Source organism: Labeo rohita, chromosome 2 (genome assembly GCF_022985175.1).
Source record: "Labeo rohita strain BAU-BD-2019 chromosome 2, IGBB_LRoh.1.0, whole genome shotgun sequence".
Lineage (NCBI taxonomy): Eukaryota > Metazoa > Chordata > Actinopteri > Cypriniformes > Cyprinidae > Labeo > Labeo rohita.
The window spans coordinates 35,867,539-35,880,471 of NC_066870.1; the positions used below are offsets into that span (position 1 = coordinate 35,867,539).

The 12,933-nt window shown below is 35.1% G+C and overlaps 1 protein-coding gene across 1 annotated transcript in view; it reads right to left on the reverse strand.

Moving 5' to 3' along the window:
* Nucleotides 1-642: 642 nt before the first annotated feature.
* The window catches only part of gna11b (guanine nucleotide binding protein (G protein), alpha 11b (Gq class)), a 37,940-nt gene continuing 25,649 nt past the window's right edge, over nt 643-12,933 (reverse strand). Inside the window, exons 4-7 of the mRNA XM_051128217.1 lie at nt 10,509-10,637; nt 6,863-6,992; nt 5,705-5,858; nt 643-5,427 (exon numbers count right to left, since the gene is read on the reverse strand). Of these exons, the coding sequence (XP_050984174.1) occupies nt 5,237-5,427; nt 5,705-5,858; nt 6,863-6,992; nt 10,509-10,637 (604 nt within the window). The 3' untranslated portion in view covers nt 643-5,236. The remainder of the gene's footprint in view (nt 5,428-5,704; nt 5,859-6,862; nt 6,993-10,508; nt 10,638-12,933) is intronic.

A 12,933-nucleotide genomic window follows, 5' to 3' on the forward strand; every position in this document is an offset into this window, starting at 1 on the left:
GAGATCACATTGCAGCCAATCAAGACAGGCGTAACGGGCGAACGCCACGTTGCGTCGTTAATATTCATGAGATAATCCTTTATCGTAGTAGGATACGTACCTTGGTACATACGCATGCGGGATTTAAGGTGGCGCTCAGGAGGCCCATTTTAAGATGTCAAATGGATGAAATGACAGTGGCCGGAAGTGTGTGTTTGTCGGTGGAAGGTGTTGGAATTGCTCTGCTTTTGTTCCCGGTAAAATGCACAGCGACTCCAACCTGCAATACTGGCAATTGCACCCATGGGAGCATCTCTCCACTGTATTGAACATGTTATTAATTAATATCTCTAATAGCAGAAATATTACAGGTGTATGTTGAAAACAGTATCTTAATACAATAAAAACATAATATAATATAATATAATATAATATAATATAGTTAGTTTTTAAACTTTAGATACTTTAAACATTTTCCTCTATGCAATCTCTGTGTGCCCCCTTCTGGACAAAAATAAATAAAATAAAATAAAAATAAAATAAAGGACAAGAGATTTCTGTGCTAAAATTGTAACGCAGATGTAATAGAAACATGACTTTCATTTGATGCATTAACACTTCAGCATTTCAGGCACTGCAAAGAAAACGAGTTACAAGACAATCAGCAAGTATAGGAACAAATTTATTTAAATTTAAAACAGATACTTTATAATTTTTTTTTTTTTTTTTTTTTTTTAGAAGGCGGTTATGAAAATCATTTCCATGTTTGAATGAGGTTCAGGCAACAGTGGTTGAAATGAAACAAATACAAATAAAAACAACAATAAAATATGGCGAGAAAATGTCGTAAAATAAATTTCCACTATGTTTCCTCGTCTCGAGGATTTCGATGTTTGTCTGAGCCCCAAAACTCCCACCTGGACAAAGAGCACATGCTTTAATAATTACAATTTCTTAAAAAAAAGAAAAAGAAAAAAGAGAAAAACAGCAGTTTATCTTCTAACTTAAATACAAAGTAAATCCATTTACTTTCTTTAGTGTTTTACTCATTTTTAAAAGACGGCCGTGTCTAATTTCACGGTCCGTGTGTGATTTGGACAACAATTGGCACTTGTTATGAGTCAGTCTCAGAGAAGGGGATTGGCACGCACAATATTATACAACATTTACATTTGGTATAATTACAAAATAAAAGGGTACAAAGTAGCAGAGGAAGAATGAGAGAGAGAAAACCCAAATAAAATGTACATGATCAAGTGGTCCTGGACACAACAGCTTTCAGGTTATGCATAACAATGAAAGAACAGGGGATGAAAGCAAAAATCTAATTTTAAAGACCATTCGACCGTCCACCACAGATGCATCTAACCGTACCAGTAAACATGTTTACATGGAAATAACACAATAGTCTCGCTCTGATGTCTGCAATGGGGCAGCAAGCTTCATATGTTCACTGCATCTTGCTGAGCGAGTCTTTACAAGCACTCAAATGCAATGAATCATTGAATCCATTTGCAACCATCGTGTGAATTAAAAAGGACACAGAACTTAAAAGGGCAAGACACCTTATTTTATGCTCCTAGATAAAGATAGGAATGCGTAAGATCCATTTTTGAGTTGAAAGTGGATGCCAAAATCAAGCAACTTCCACAGCCAATTTTCCTTAAGGAATAATAACATCCGGTTTAATGGCACAGGTATTTAAAGGAAACTCTAGCACCCTCTTGAGTACTGAGGATTATCCACAAGACAAGTTTGCAATGCTTTGCTCAAGCATTTATGCATTTGCATGGTATTTTCTAGCACAAGTTAAACCCAGAACAGCCAAAGCCTTCATAACTGATATGTGTATTCACTTGTCCACTGCTGAACTGAAACAACACCACAGGCCAACTCTTTCTCTTGCCAACAGCGGGACAGATGCTATTTTCCATGTACCACTCGCCAAACCTTTTAGGAAGATAATTTTTTTTTTTTTTTTGGCCTGAGAAAGGTGTTGATTTGTCGAAAATACATGCAGGTCGTTGGCAAGATCTAATAAGTGAACAAAGTTTGGCCTCCAAACCTCACTGACTGTGCCCTACGGACGAAAGAAGTGTGCTTGTCATGTGACTACCCATCCTAAAATGCCCAAAAAACATCTCACGGTTCACAGAGGTAGAGGTGAATACATCAAATACGAGACTTAATGGGACTGGCACGTTTTTAGATATGTGTAGCTCGAACGGTCGGCCTGTAGCTTTAAGCGCTTGCCTTGTGGCACGGAAAAAAACAAAAAGTGCATGAAGAACAATCAAGCTGTGCCAAATAGTGGCCCACTCTGATCTTACAATTGATACAACAAAGCAACACGTTCTCATAGTGAGACTAAGATCCATTTGAACACTTCAGAATAAGACGTGCATCAAAATGATGGTGTTTCAGAAGATTTAGTGCTCAGTTTGCTTGGTTTCTTCAATTTAACTCACTACGAACATGAAGAAAACACTGCAGGATTTACAAAATGGTGTGACATTTCTAAACCCCACTTAAACACTGAATTACACGGGTTCAGTTTACAAATAACACGTCAGGTTTTATATCCATCAAGAAAGCGTTTGGGACTTCGCTTCTCTAGTAGAGCGTCCGGCGACCGTGGCAAGTGAAGAACTCAGATGCATGGCAGCAAAAGTGATAAAACAATGAATAATGCATGAGCGTTTGGTGGAATGGGTGCATTTCTGATCGCGTTTCCCCCCGGTACCGAATCACACACTTCTGAGCTGTGACCGATCGTTTCTGGTTTTCATGTGGCGTGTTTTTCGTAGCCCTTGATGAAAATGAATGAATACATCACCTGTATAAAATATCGACTGTAAAAGAACCGTAGAACACTTTTTTTTCTATCTGTGCATCACGTACACAATGAAGGAAACAAGCTGTGAATTTATAACAAAATTGAAATGAAATCAGAAGTCACTACTTGCAAGCGTCGACCAAATAGATCTTCAATCACAGATAAAAAGCTGTCTATTTTCATATGGTACATCATTTCCTATGTTTGTTTTATAAGCACTTCACCTAAACATTTGGAAATTAAAAAAAAAAAAAAAAGTAATCTGTAGGAAAGTGAAAAGTGTGGGTAGGGAAAAATATTTATAGTACAATATATTGTGTGTTTGGGAACAAAAACTAAAACAGAAAATAAAAAAAATAAAAAAAGCTGATAATTTTATCCATAACGGAGGTTTATACAGCAGTACAGACACTAGTCTCCTATTTCTGTCTCATAACATGGGAGTGCTTCAAATAGGAAAAGAGGAAACAAAAGCATTCAAATTATCAACAACTTCAGATCTGGTCCATAAATTATATAAATAAAACGTTCTTTAATTATTTTTTTCTTTTGCTTAAAAATCATATTTTTATTTAGTATCTTATATAACATTCACACCGTAGAGGAGGCCGTTTACCTATCCGATGTTTCCAAACGTTTTCGAAAAATCAAATTGCTCATCACATCCGTCCTCCGCACGTTACCGTCAGGTACAGCTATGTGTATATCATTTGACGTATTCATAGTGACCAAAAAAAGAAAAATCAAAAATTAAAACGAAGAATCACAGTATCAATAATATTGTAATTCATAAGAAAACCAACAGAACCGTACACAATTACGAAAAAGTGATTTTTTTCTTTTTTTTTTTTTGCCAAAGATAGTGTACCACAGACGTTTTGTACATAAGCAATAATGTGTATACGTATTTACAAATATAAATATACACAATCAATTAACTTCAGCGCATAAATGCTATCCTGTCCCCCCAACCCCGTCCTCCCGCGATCCCACCATAACTCGTGCGAAATTCTTGAAATTGTCGTCCGAACTTACGTTATGACAATTTAAAAAAAAAAAACAAAAAAAAAACAGCGTAAACAAAGAATGAATTGTGTGCATCCGTGCCACTAGATGGCGACGATACCCGCGAGTCTGCGGCTTGGATTCTGATTAATAAAGTATCTGTTCACGAGCGAAAAAAGATCGCACTTCGAAACTACTTTTTTAGATTGCAAATTAAAACCAGGATAAAACCTAACGACTGTTGGGGGAAGGAAGCAATGCAATCATTTTCGACGTTAAATGTGGAAATCTGCAGAACAATACCTATCGTAAATGTATAATCCTGTTTTGCGCACATTTAAAAACCTTAACTTTGTCTCTTACCCATCATTATTAATTCGACTGCTGTTATAATTTACTTTATATTCGGTAGCAGTAGAAGTAGCTATAGTTACTTATCATTAAAAAGTTTTTAAAATGATCATCTCAGCAATATACACAGATTTAATTAGTTTCATCTCTCCCTCGCGTGCTTTGTATCGTTTTGCTTATATAGGCATTCTTACACTATTTTTCGTTCATTATCATTTTTTTTTTTCGGATTTTTTGATGTTTTTCTTTTTTTGCATTTGCGATGCTCTCACATGAAGTTTACATTCATCGATGCGAGTTGAAGACTAGCCTCGTCGAGAGAATCATCTCTGCGAGTGAAAGGTTCTCCACACCGTCAGTGGAACCCGCTGGAATCCACTGGATTCTAGAATCCGCCGGAATCCTCGGAAGGATCCGTTTCGGAACTTCCGGCACCACAGCACTAGTCCATGTGTCCATGTACAAGTATGTAAATATGTTGTGATTTTTTTTTTCTTTTTTTGTCTTTTTGCAGGGCTGTGAAAACCACATTTTTCCATTCATCCAGGCAGAATTCCCGAGAAACGCTCGGAGCAGATGACGTGATTGGAGTGACGGTAAGGAAAAAGGGGAAGAAACGTCACTTCCAGTTTTTCAGGCCAGCGAATCACAGATCATTCTCATCAAAGCTCCGCCAATCCAACATTTCCTTGAAATACACGAACGTTGGAGCGGCGAGACGGAGTCTAACGCCCTTTGTCAAATCCGAGCCACTGGTGGTCAAATTTGATAAAAGGGAAAGAGGCCTTTGACGATGAGCAGACAGACTTTGGCAAACGAATAAAAAAACGAATGATGAGCAGGACACGTCCGTTATGATTCCGCTGGACAGAAAGAGAAAAACTCTGGAAGCTGGGAACGAGAAATCAAAAGAACCATGTGTTTCTGAAAGTGTACTTGACGCATATGTGTGTGTGTGTGTATATGTGTGTATGTGTGTGTGTGTGTGGTGTGTGGACGTAGGTGTGCGCACGCTCTGTGGGTGCCTGTTCTATGCTGATTCATGTGTCGGACTCGTCGCACGTCTCACACCAGGTTGTATTCCTTCAGGTTTAGCTGCAGGATGGTGTCTTTCACCGCCGCGAACACGAAGCGGATGTTCTCCGTGTCAGTGGCGCAGGTGAAATGTGAGTAGATGATCTTGTCGCTGTCTGGGTTCAGATCCACAAACATCTTCAGGATGAACTCCCGTGCTGCCTGGGCGTCCCTTTGGGGCCCTGTAAAACAAAGCGTACGCGGAGTTAACGAAAAACTTGTCTAAGGCCAGTCTCTTGTGATCATAAATACAGTAAAAACTGTAATATTGTGAAATGTTATTACAATTTTAAACAACTGTTTTCTATTTGAATATATTTTGAAATGTAATTTATTTCTGTGATGCAAAGCTGAATTTTTAGCATCATTACTCCAGTCTTCCGTGTCACATGATCATCAGAAATCATTCTATTATGCTGATTTGCTACATGTTTGTATACATGTAGGAAACCAACGTACCATCAAACTCTGGGAAATAGTCAACCAGGTGGGAGTAGGAGATCTTCTCCTCTAGCAGGTCCTTCTTGTTTAGGAAGAGGATGACAGAAGAGTTTTGGAACCATGGATATGTGATTATCGTCCTGAACAGAGCCTTGCTCTCCTCCATACGATTCTAAACACACACAAAGAGTCAACTGTCAATGTCAAAATGCATAGTGAAAAGTAACTCACAGACCAATAATATAAAACCATTTAGGGCCTTGAGTTCAGAACTAGCTTTTATGAGATGTAGAAATGTTTATATTGTTGGTCTTCAAACAAGAGCTATTAACTTGCTGCTTACTACATAGTATACACTAGTTTTTTTTATGTTTTTTTAAAAAAAGTCTTCTGCTCACCAAGCCTGCATTTATTTGACCCAAAGTACAGCAAAAAAACTGTACTATTTTAAAATATTTTTACTATTTAAAATAACTGTTTTTTATTTGAATATATTTTAAAATGTAATTTATTCCTGTGATTTCAAAGCTGATTTTTTAGCATTATTACTCCAGTCACATGATCTCTCAGAAATCATTCTAATATTCTGCTCAGAAAATACTTATTATTGTGTTGAAAACAGCTGAGTAGAATTTTTTAGGTTCCTTTGGTGAATAGAAAGTTCACAAGAACAGCATTTATGTGAAATAGAAATCTTTTGTAACATTATAAATGTATTTATCATCACTTTTGATCAATTTAAAGCATTCTTGCTAAATAAAAGTATTCATTTCTACAATTTCTAGTGTATAATGTTACAAAAGCTTTTTATTGCAGATAAATGCTGAATTTTGGATCTTTCAATTCATCAAAGAATCCTAAAAAAAATGTTCTCAACTGTTTTAAATATTGATAATAATAATAATAATAGTAAATGTTTCTTGAGCAGCAAATCAGCAAATTAGAATGATTTCTGAAGGATCATGTGACACTGAAGACTGGAGTAATGATGCTGAAAATTCAGCTTTGATCACAATTTTTTAATCCCCTTTATGCAAAGCATTTTCATTTACCATTATGTATGATTTGTGCTATTTAAACCTGCTTTGCATAGAATTTGAAATAGTATGCAGTGTGCAATTACGACCGCCAGAGAATGCTAAAGCTAAACATGTCTACAGCAAACGAGTCGCTCACCTCATTGTCTGATTCCACCAGAACCTGATCGTACTCGCTCAGAGCCACCAGAAACATGATGGACGTCACATTCTCAAAACAGTGGATCCACTTCCTGCGCTCTGACCTCTGACCTCCTACATCAACCATCCTGAAAGACAAAGAGAGCAAGCGTTTGCATTATTGATTTGTTACCGACATCATAAGCATTAATAATTCATGTTTATACTGTGCACAGTATGCAAATTCTCTGTATGCATGGAAAGGCGTGTTAAAATGCACAGTACACAACCAGAACAACTGGAGCACTATGTTCTATAACACAATGAACTTACAGTCTCTAGTGTGCTGAATGCACTGAAAAACAATAAACACTTGAACTTCCTTTTTGACAGATTATTACGTATAAGTTAAGACATTTTAAAGCGTATTTGGATTAAAAAAGCAAATTAACTGTATTTAATGCTGAGTTAACTCAGCCAGGAATTATATACTGCAGATTAAAGCATTTTAATGCAATCTGATGAAAATTAAAAAAAACAAAACAAAAAAAAAAAACAAGAAAAACATAGCAATTTTGTGTAAAATTGAGTCAATAAACATTAAAAATCTGCAAACCATACAAAATATGCATAATGCAACAATGGTGTTTACCATTGCATTATTCATACTTTTTACCATTTAACATGCTATTTAAAAAAAATCCATTACATGCATACAAATAGTATACTGCACACATTGTAGTATGCAATATGCAACATTTAATTTTAATCAAAATCTGTTATTTTACGCAAACTGTGCAGCATATATTTGAAACAAAGTATTATGCAACAATAAATATTTCAAAAAGTAGTATGTTACACTGATGACCTTGGTACGTTGCATGTTAAATCCAGCAAGTCCAGGAATCACCTTTTAATATTTTTAACGCAATTCAATAAAATGCAATTGTTCTTATGTGAACATCTGTCAGTCCAACTGTCCAATATTTAGTCAATAAATGTGAAAATTTGCATAATGCATAATGCATAAGAGTAAAAGTATTTTAGCATGCTTTTCTAAACATACTCATAGCTCTAGATTTCAGAAACATGGTATAAATGTGTGCAGCCAGAACAGGCGCTGTTTATCCAGCACTGATTTCAGGTTTTATATGGCGCCCCCTAGTGGAGCAGAGCTCCAGTCCTGAGCCAGCAGTTCACAGAGGGGCCTTTGATAAATGAAGCCCTCTAGGATTGGCTGCCCAAAATAAAGCTCCTTCAGATAGAAGCGTCCTCATTTCCTTCAGCCAGGGGCTCGGTGACCTACTTCTGAACATACACACGCTCTTTAATGTAGGACGAGTCTCCACATTCACTCCGCACTTAGCGAACTTTGGCAGGAGGACAGACAGAGAGAGAGCGAGAGAGAGGGACGTAAAAAGATTGAGAGAGGCCGCGCGCTCGCACTTACTTTTCCGGGAAGCTCGGCGCGAGGTGCGTGAGGGTTTAAGACAGTTTTACAGAGATTAACAACCACAGAGCTGATGGCAATCATTTATGGAGTCAATATGGCAGAGAGAGCAGAAATAATCTCTTGTGTGTTTTGATGAATTTTTATATCACGCACGTACGAATGATTAGCGTCTCTTCCCAAGCATGTTTTAAATGTGTAGTTAGACAGAATGTGACAGCATACTACTATTTAAAATATTTATTGTTATTAATACTTTCTGGTTCAAATATGATTTTTGAAGTAAAAGATTTTGTTTAGAATGAAATGCTTGCAAACTGCATATTGCAATATATATCTACTATTTTTTAAATTGCATGAAAAATGGAGAAACAGTAATAAACAAACAGTAATATACAATTTTATTGCATTATGCATATGTGTGTAGTTTGCAAACTTTCAAAAATTATGTGATTGGACTAAGCAATGTTGACATGAAACAGTTTTGCAAAATGTTGAATTTCAGTTTTTTTTTTATTTGTATCTGGTTGCATTAAAATACTTTAATTTGCAAGATGATTCCTGGACTGGCTAGATTTAACATGCAACATGCAATATATCAAGTATTTTTTTTTTTTTTTTTTATATACTGTACACTATGCATACAGTAACAAATTTGTTCAGAATTAAATAGGTGCATGCTGCATACTATGATGTAAGCAGTGTACTGTATTCATATACTGTATATTGCCTACTATTTTTAAATATAAAAATATGCATTATGCAATGGTAAACAAACAGTACTATACTGTATTTTTGTCACATGACCTCACTACATTGTGGATTCAATTCATCCAGCTGTCATCTCAGTGTTAAATACAGTTAATTAGCTTTTTTTAATTCCAAATATGCTTTAATGTTTCTTAACTTGTATGTAATAATGTGTCAAAAAGGCATTCAAGTGTTTGATATTGCTTTCAGTGCATACACAAGATATAATGAAATGTTCATAAACGTATGCAACTATAGAAATTTTGTCATGAAACTTTAATAATTAGGCCTAATATACTGTTAAAATGCAATTTTATAAAAAGTATGTATAATTTAAAAAAAAGTTTGTCTACATAGGCCACACCCCTGAGTCATGAATATTAATTACAATATATGAGCTGTACTAATTTACATTTAAAGTTATTAATTTAGCAGATGCTTTTATCCAAAGTGATTTAAAATGAGAAGTACAACAAAGTAATCCTAAGAAGCCAATAGCATACAAAGTGCTACTAATAAAATGTTTTAAACATTATCTGGAAATCTGATTTGCTAAAAGGCAGAAGTTGGTAAATGCTAACCATGGTGGGATTACCATTTACCACTTGTGTATTCACTTAACCACAGTGACTGGATGACAGAGGCTTCTGCTTAGAGTCATTTAAACTGCGACCATGAAAAATAAACCTCTTTAAAATATAATAAATGTCTTTCAATAAGGAAGGTGTTGCCATTTCCCTGCATTGACTACAGTTCAAAGGAAATTCCTATTTTAACTGATCAAACTTACAGTAAAGACATTTATAATGTTACAAAAAAGTTCTAAGTCAATAAAGGCTGTTATTTTGAACGTTGTTTGAACTTTTCAACACTGATATTAACAAAAAATGTTTCCTGAGAAGCAAATCAGCATATTAGAATGATTTCTGAAGGAACATGTGACACTGAAGACTGAAGTAATGATGCTGAAAATTCAGCTTTGCATCACAAAAATAAATTATATTTTCAAAATATATTCAAATAGAAAACACTTATTTTAATTTGTAATAATATTTCACAATTTTACTGTATTTTTGATTAAATAAATGCAGCCTGGGTGAGCATTTCTTTCAGCAAGCATTAAAATACCTTATTGACCCCAAACATTTTGAACATTAGTGTATATAATACTTATTTAGATTTATGCTTCAGCCCATGACAGCACTTGGATTGTGAGTTTTGATGAGTTTCAATAAAGACAAAGCCAACAAAAAAATACATATATCAACAGAAGTGCAAAAAAGACAATTTTGACTGATGTGGGGTGTGACTGCATCTTTGTAGGTCACACTAGAAAGTCGTCTTCAGCTCGGGAAAATATTAATAACTCTCCTCCATGGATGTATTCTCAATGCTAACCTACATTCAGCGCTAAGTTCCTAAATTTCAAACGAAAGCTGATGAATAATTGGTCCATGCCCTCTACCTGAAAATGATGCTTTGAAGGTCAAACGGGTATTCAATAATCCCCGTGGTCGGGATTCGAACCCTCAGAACATCCTGCTGGGTGGGAAGGTAGGAGGGTTCGGCGATACGATCCAGATCAGATAGATAGCTACAGAAAGAAAAGGAGAGAGAGATAAAAACATCATTAACCCCTTTGTATCACAAGCGGATGGTTTGAGAAAGGATGTTTCCAGCAGGATCCTCGAGAGTCAGACGACGTCCCCCGTCAGCAGATCTCAGAAGATGCTCATTATGCTGTCTTGTGAGACAATCTAAAAAAACACAATGGCTAAATAGGGAAGACAAATGTTTCGTGTGTCAGGTCAAACTAAGGTTGATCTTATTTTCAGAACGTACAATGCATGCCGTCTTATATTTCTGGAAAACAGTATGAGTGAAATAGAATGCAGGTTTTGACTTATTTGAATTAAATGTCGAATAAGAAGAAAAACTGCCAAGAGCTTATCCGAAATCAAAAGAAATGTGCAATTATATTCTACATAAATAATAATGTCACAATGCAATTCAAATTTTAATATTTTCATGCAATTAAACCCTGTAAAATTAATCTTAGTCCTTCTAAGTTCCATTTCTTTATTGCACAAAAAACTTACAAATATATTAAAATTATTCCTCAGTTGCACTGGCTGCATTTAACATGCATAATGTACATTGCATACTAATTAGTAATAGCATGCAAAGCAGTAGTCTGGCTACAACGTTGTCACATGCCATGTTTAATTCAGCAACTGCTGTCAAAATCAAAATAATAGTAATAATAAATGTTTCTTGAGCAGCAAATCAGATTATTAGAATGATCATGTGACGAGTGATAAAGCTAAAAATTCAGCTTTAAAATCAAAGAAATAAATTACATTTTAAAATATATTCAAATAAAAAACTTATTTTAAATAGTAAAAATATTTTACAATTTTTTTTTTTTACAGTTTTTGCTGTACCTTAGATCAAATAAATGCAGGCTTGGTGAGCAGAAAACACTTCGTTAAAAACATTAAAAATCTTTAAACATTAAAAAAACTTTTGACTGATAGTACATGTAGCACTGGAAAAGTCTAATAATTTGAGTGAACTGGTTCATTTGGATAACAGGTAAATGAACCTGTTCAAAAAACAATTCACTGATTCATTTCAATACCTCCGCATTTTGCAGAAAAAAAAAAAAAAGTCAAATTTTGTAGTTTGTGTCTGCTGTTGACGCAGATTAATTATAAATTTATATAAATAAAGAGTCAAATTATGTTACAAATGATTATGTTTCTAATTTTATTAGTTGAATTTGTGTAAATTTTTTTAATTTATTTTCATCAGCCGGATATTCCTACTGTACTGATGTGACCTGTATTACCCCAACAAACCAGCAGGGGGTGTGATTCACATGATGCCAATGATTCTTGAACCAACTCCAGGCTTCATACATCTGTGTGTATTAATGTGGTGAAATACGCACTGCCTCTATATTTTATTGGGCCAGTAAAAGAAATAGGACAAGACGGACTGCCGCCAAACTCTTCAATTAGATCATCAGAGAGACATGGACATTCAGAAACCCATTCAGAAAAAGGGCCATGAAACACTAAATCTGTCTTTGAGAGGTGAATTGATTTGTATGTGTTGCACAAGCTGAAAAGATATGTTATTTTAAAAGAGAAATTGATTTTGTCCCCCTTTTCCAGATTTAATAATCTCTTAGATATTGGTTTGCAAGAAAAGTTTTTTTTTTTTCCAAAAAGGACAATTAATGTACTTGCTCTCTTGTTGTTTCATATCGGCATGACTTTTCTTTCGTGGAACAACCAAGGAGAATTTTTTTTAAGACTTGTATGTCATTTACAATGAACAGAAAATTGAGCTTTCAAGCTCTAAACAGGACACAAACAAATGCGTCATAAAAGTCTTCTATATGACTCATGTTCTGTATTGTAAATCATCTGAAGTCACATGAGTGCACTGTGTGAGTTATTCACTTATAATTGCTCTTGCTCAGAGTTCCTGAGAAATAGCAATGTGATTCAGAATTCAAAACCTTTTGAATCAAATCTTTTTCAAAGAATCAGCTGATTATTCAGGCTGATTCTAAGAGTCAAGTTATCATATGAGTTCAGTTGACTAGACTAGAGTACATGGGTCAAATCAAACTTTTTCAAGCCGGAAAGCTTCAGTTCTAATTTATTGTAATTGCATGGGGAAAAAACTCCCCTTTAGTGTTCCATTGAAGAAATAAAGACATACCGGTTTGGAACGAAAAAAAAGAAAAGAAAAAAAGATTTGCGAAATCACTCTGAAATCCTGATCTGAAACAAATGATTCACGAACCCGCTATGAAGTTGCGATCTAGATCAAATGATTTGTGAACCTGGACTTCATCGCGAATCAGAAATAGCAAT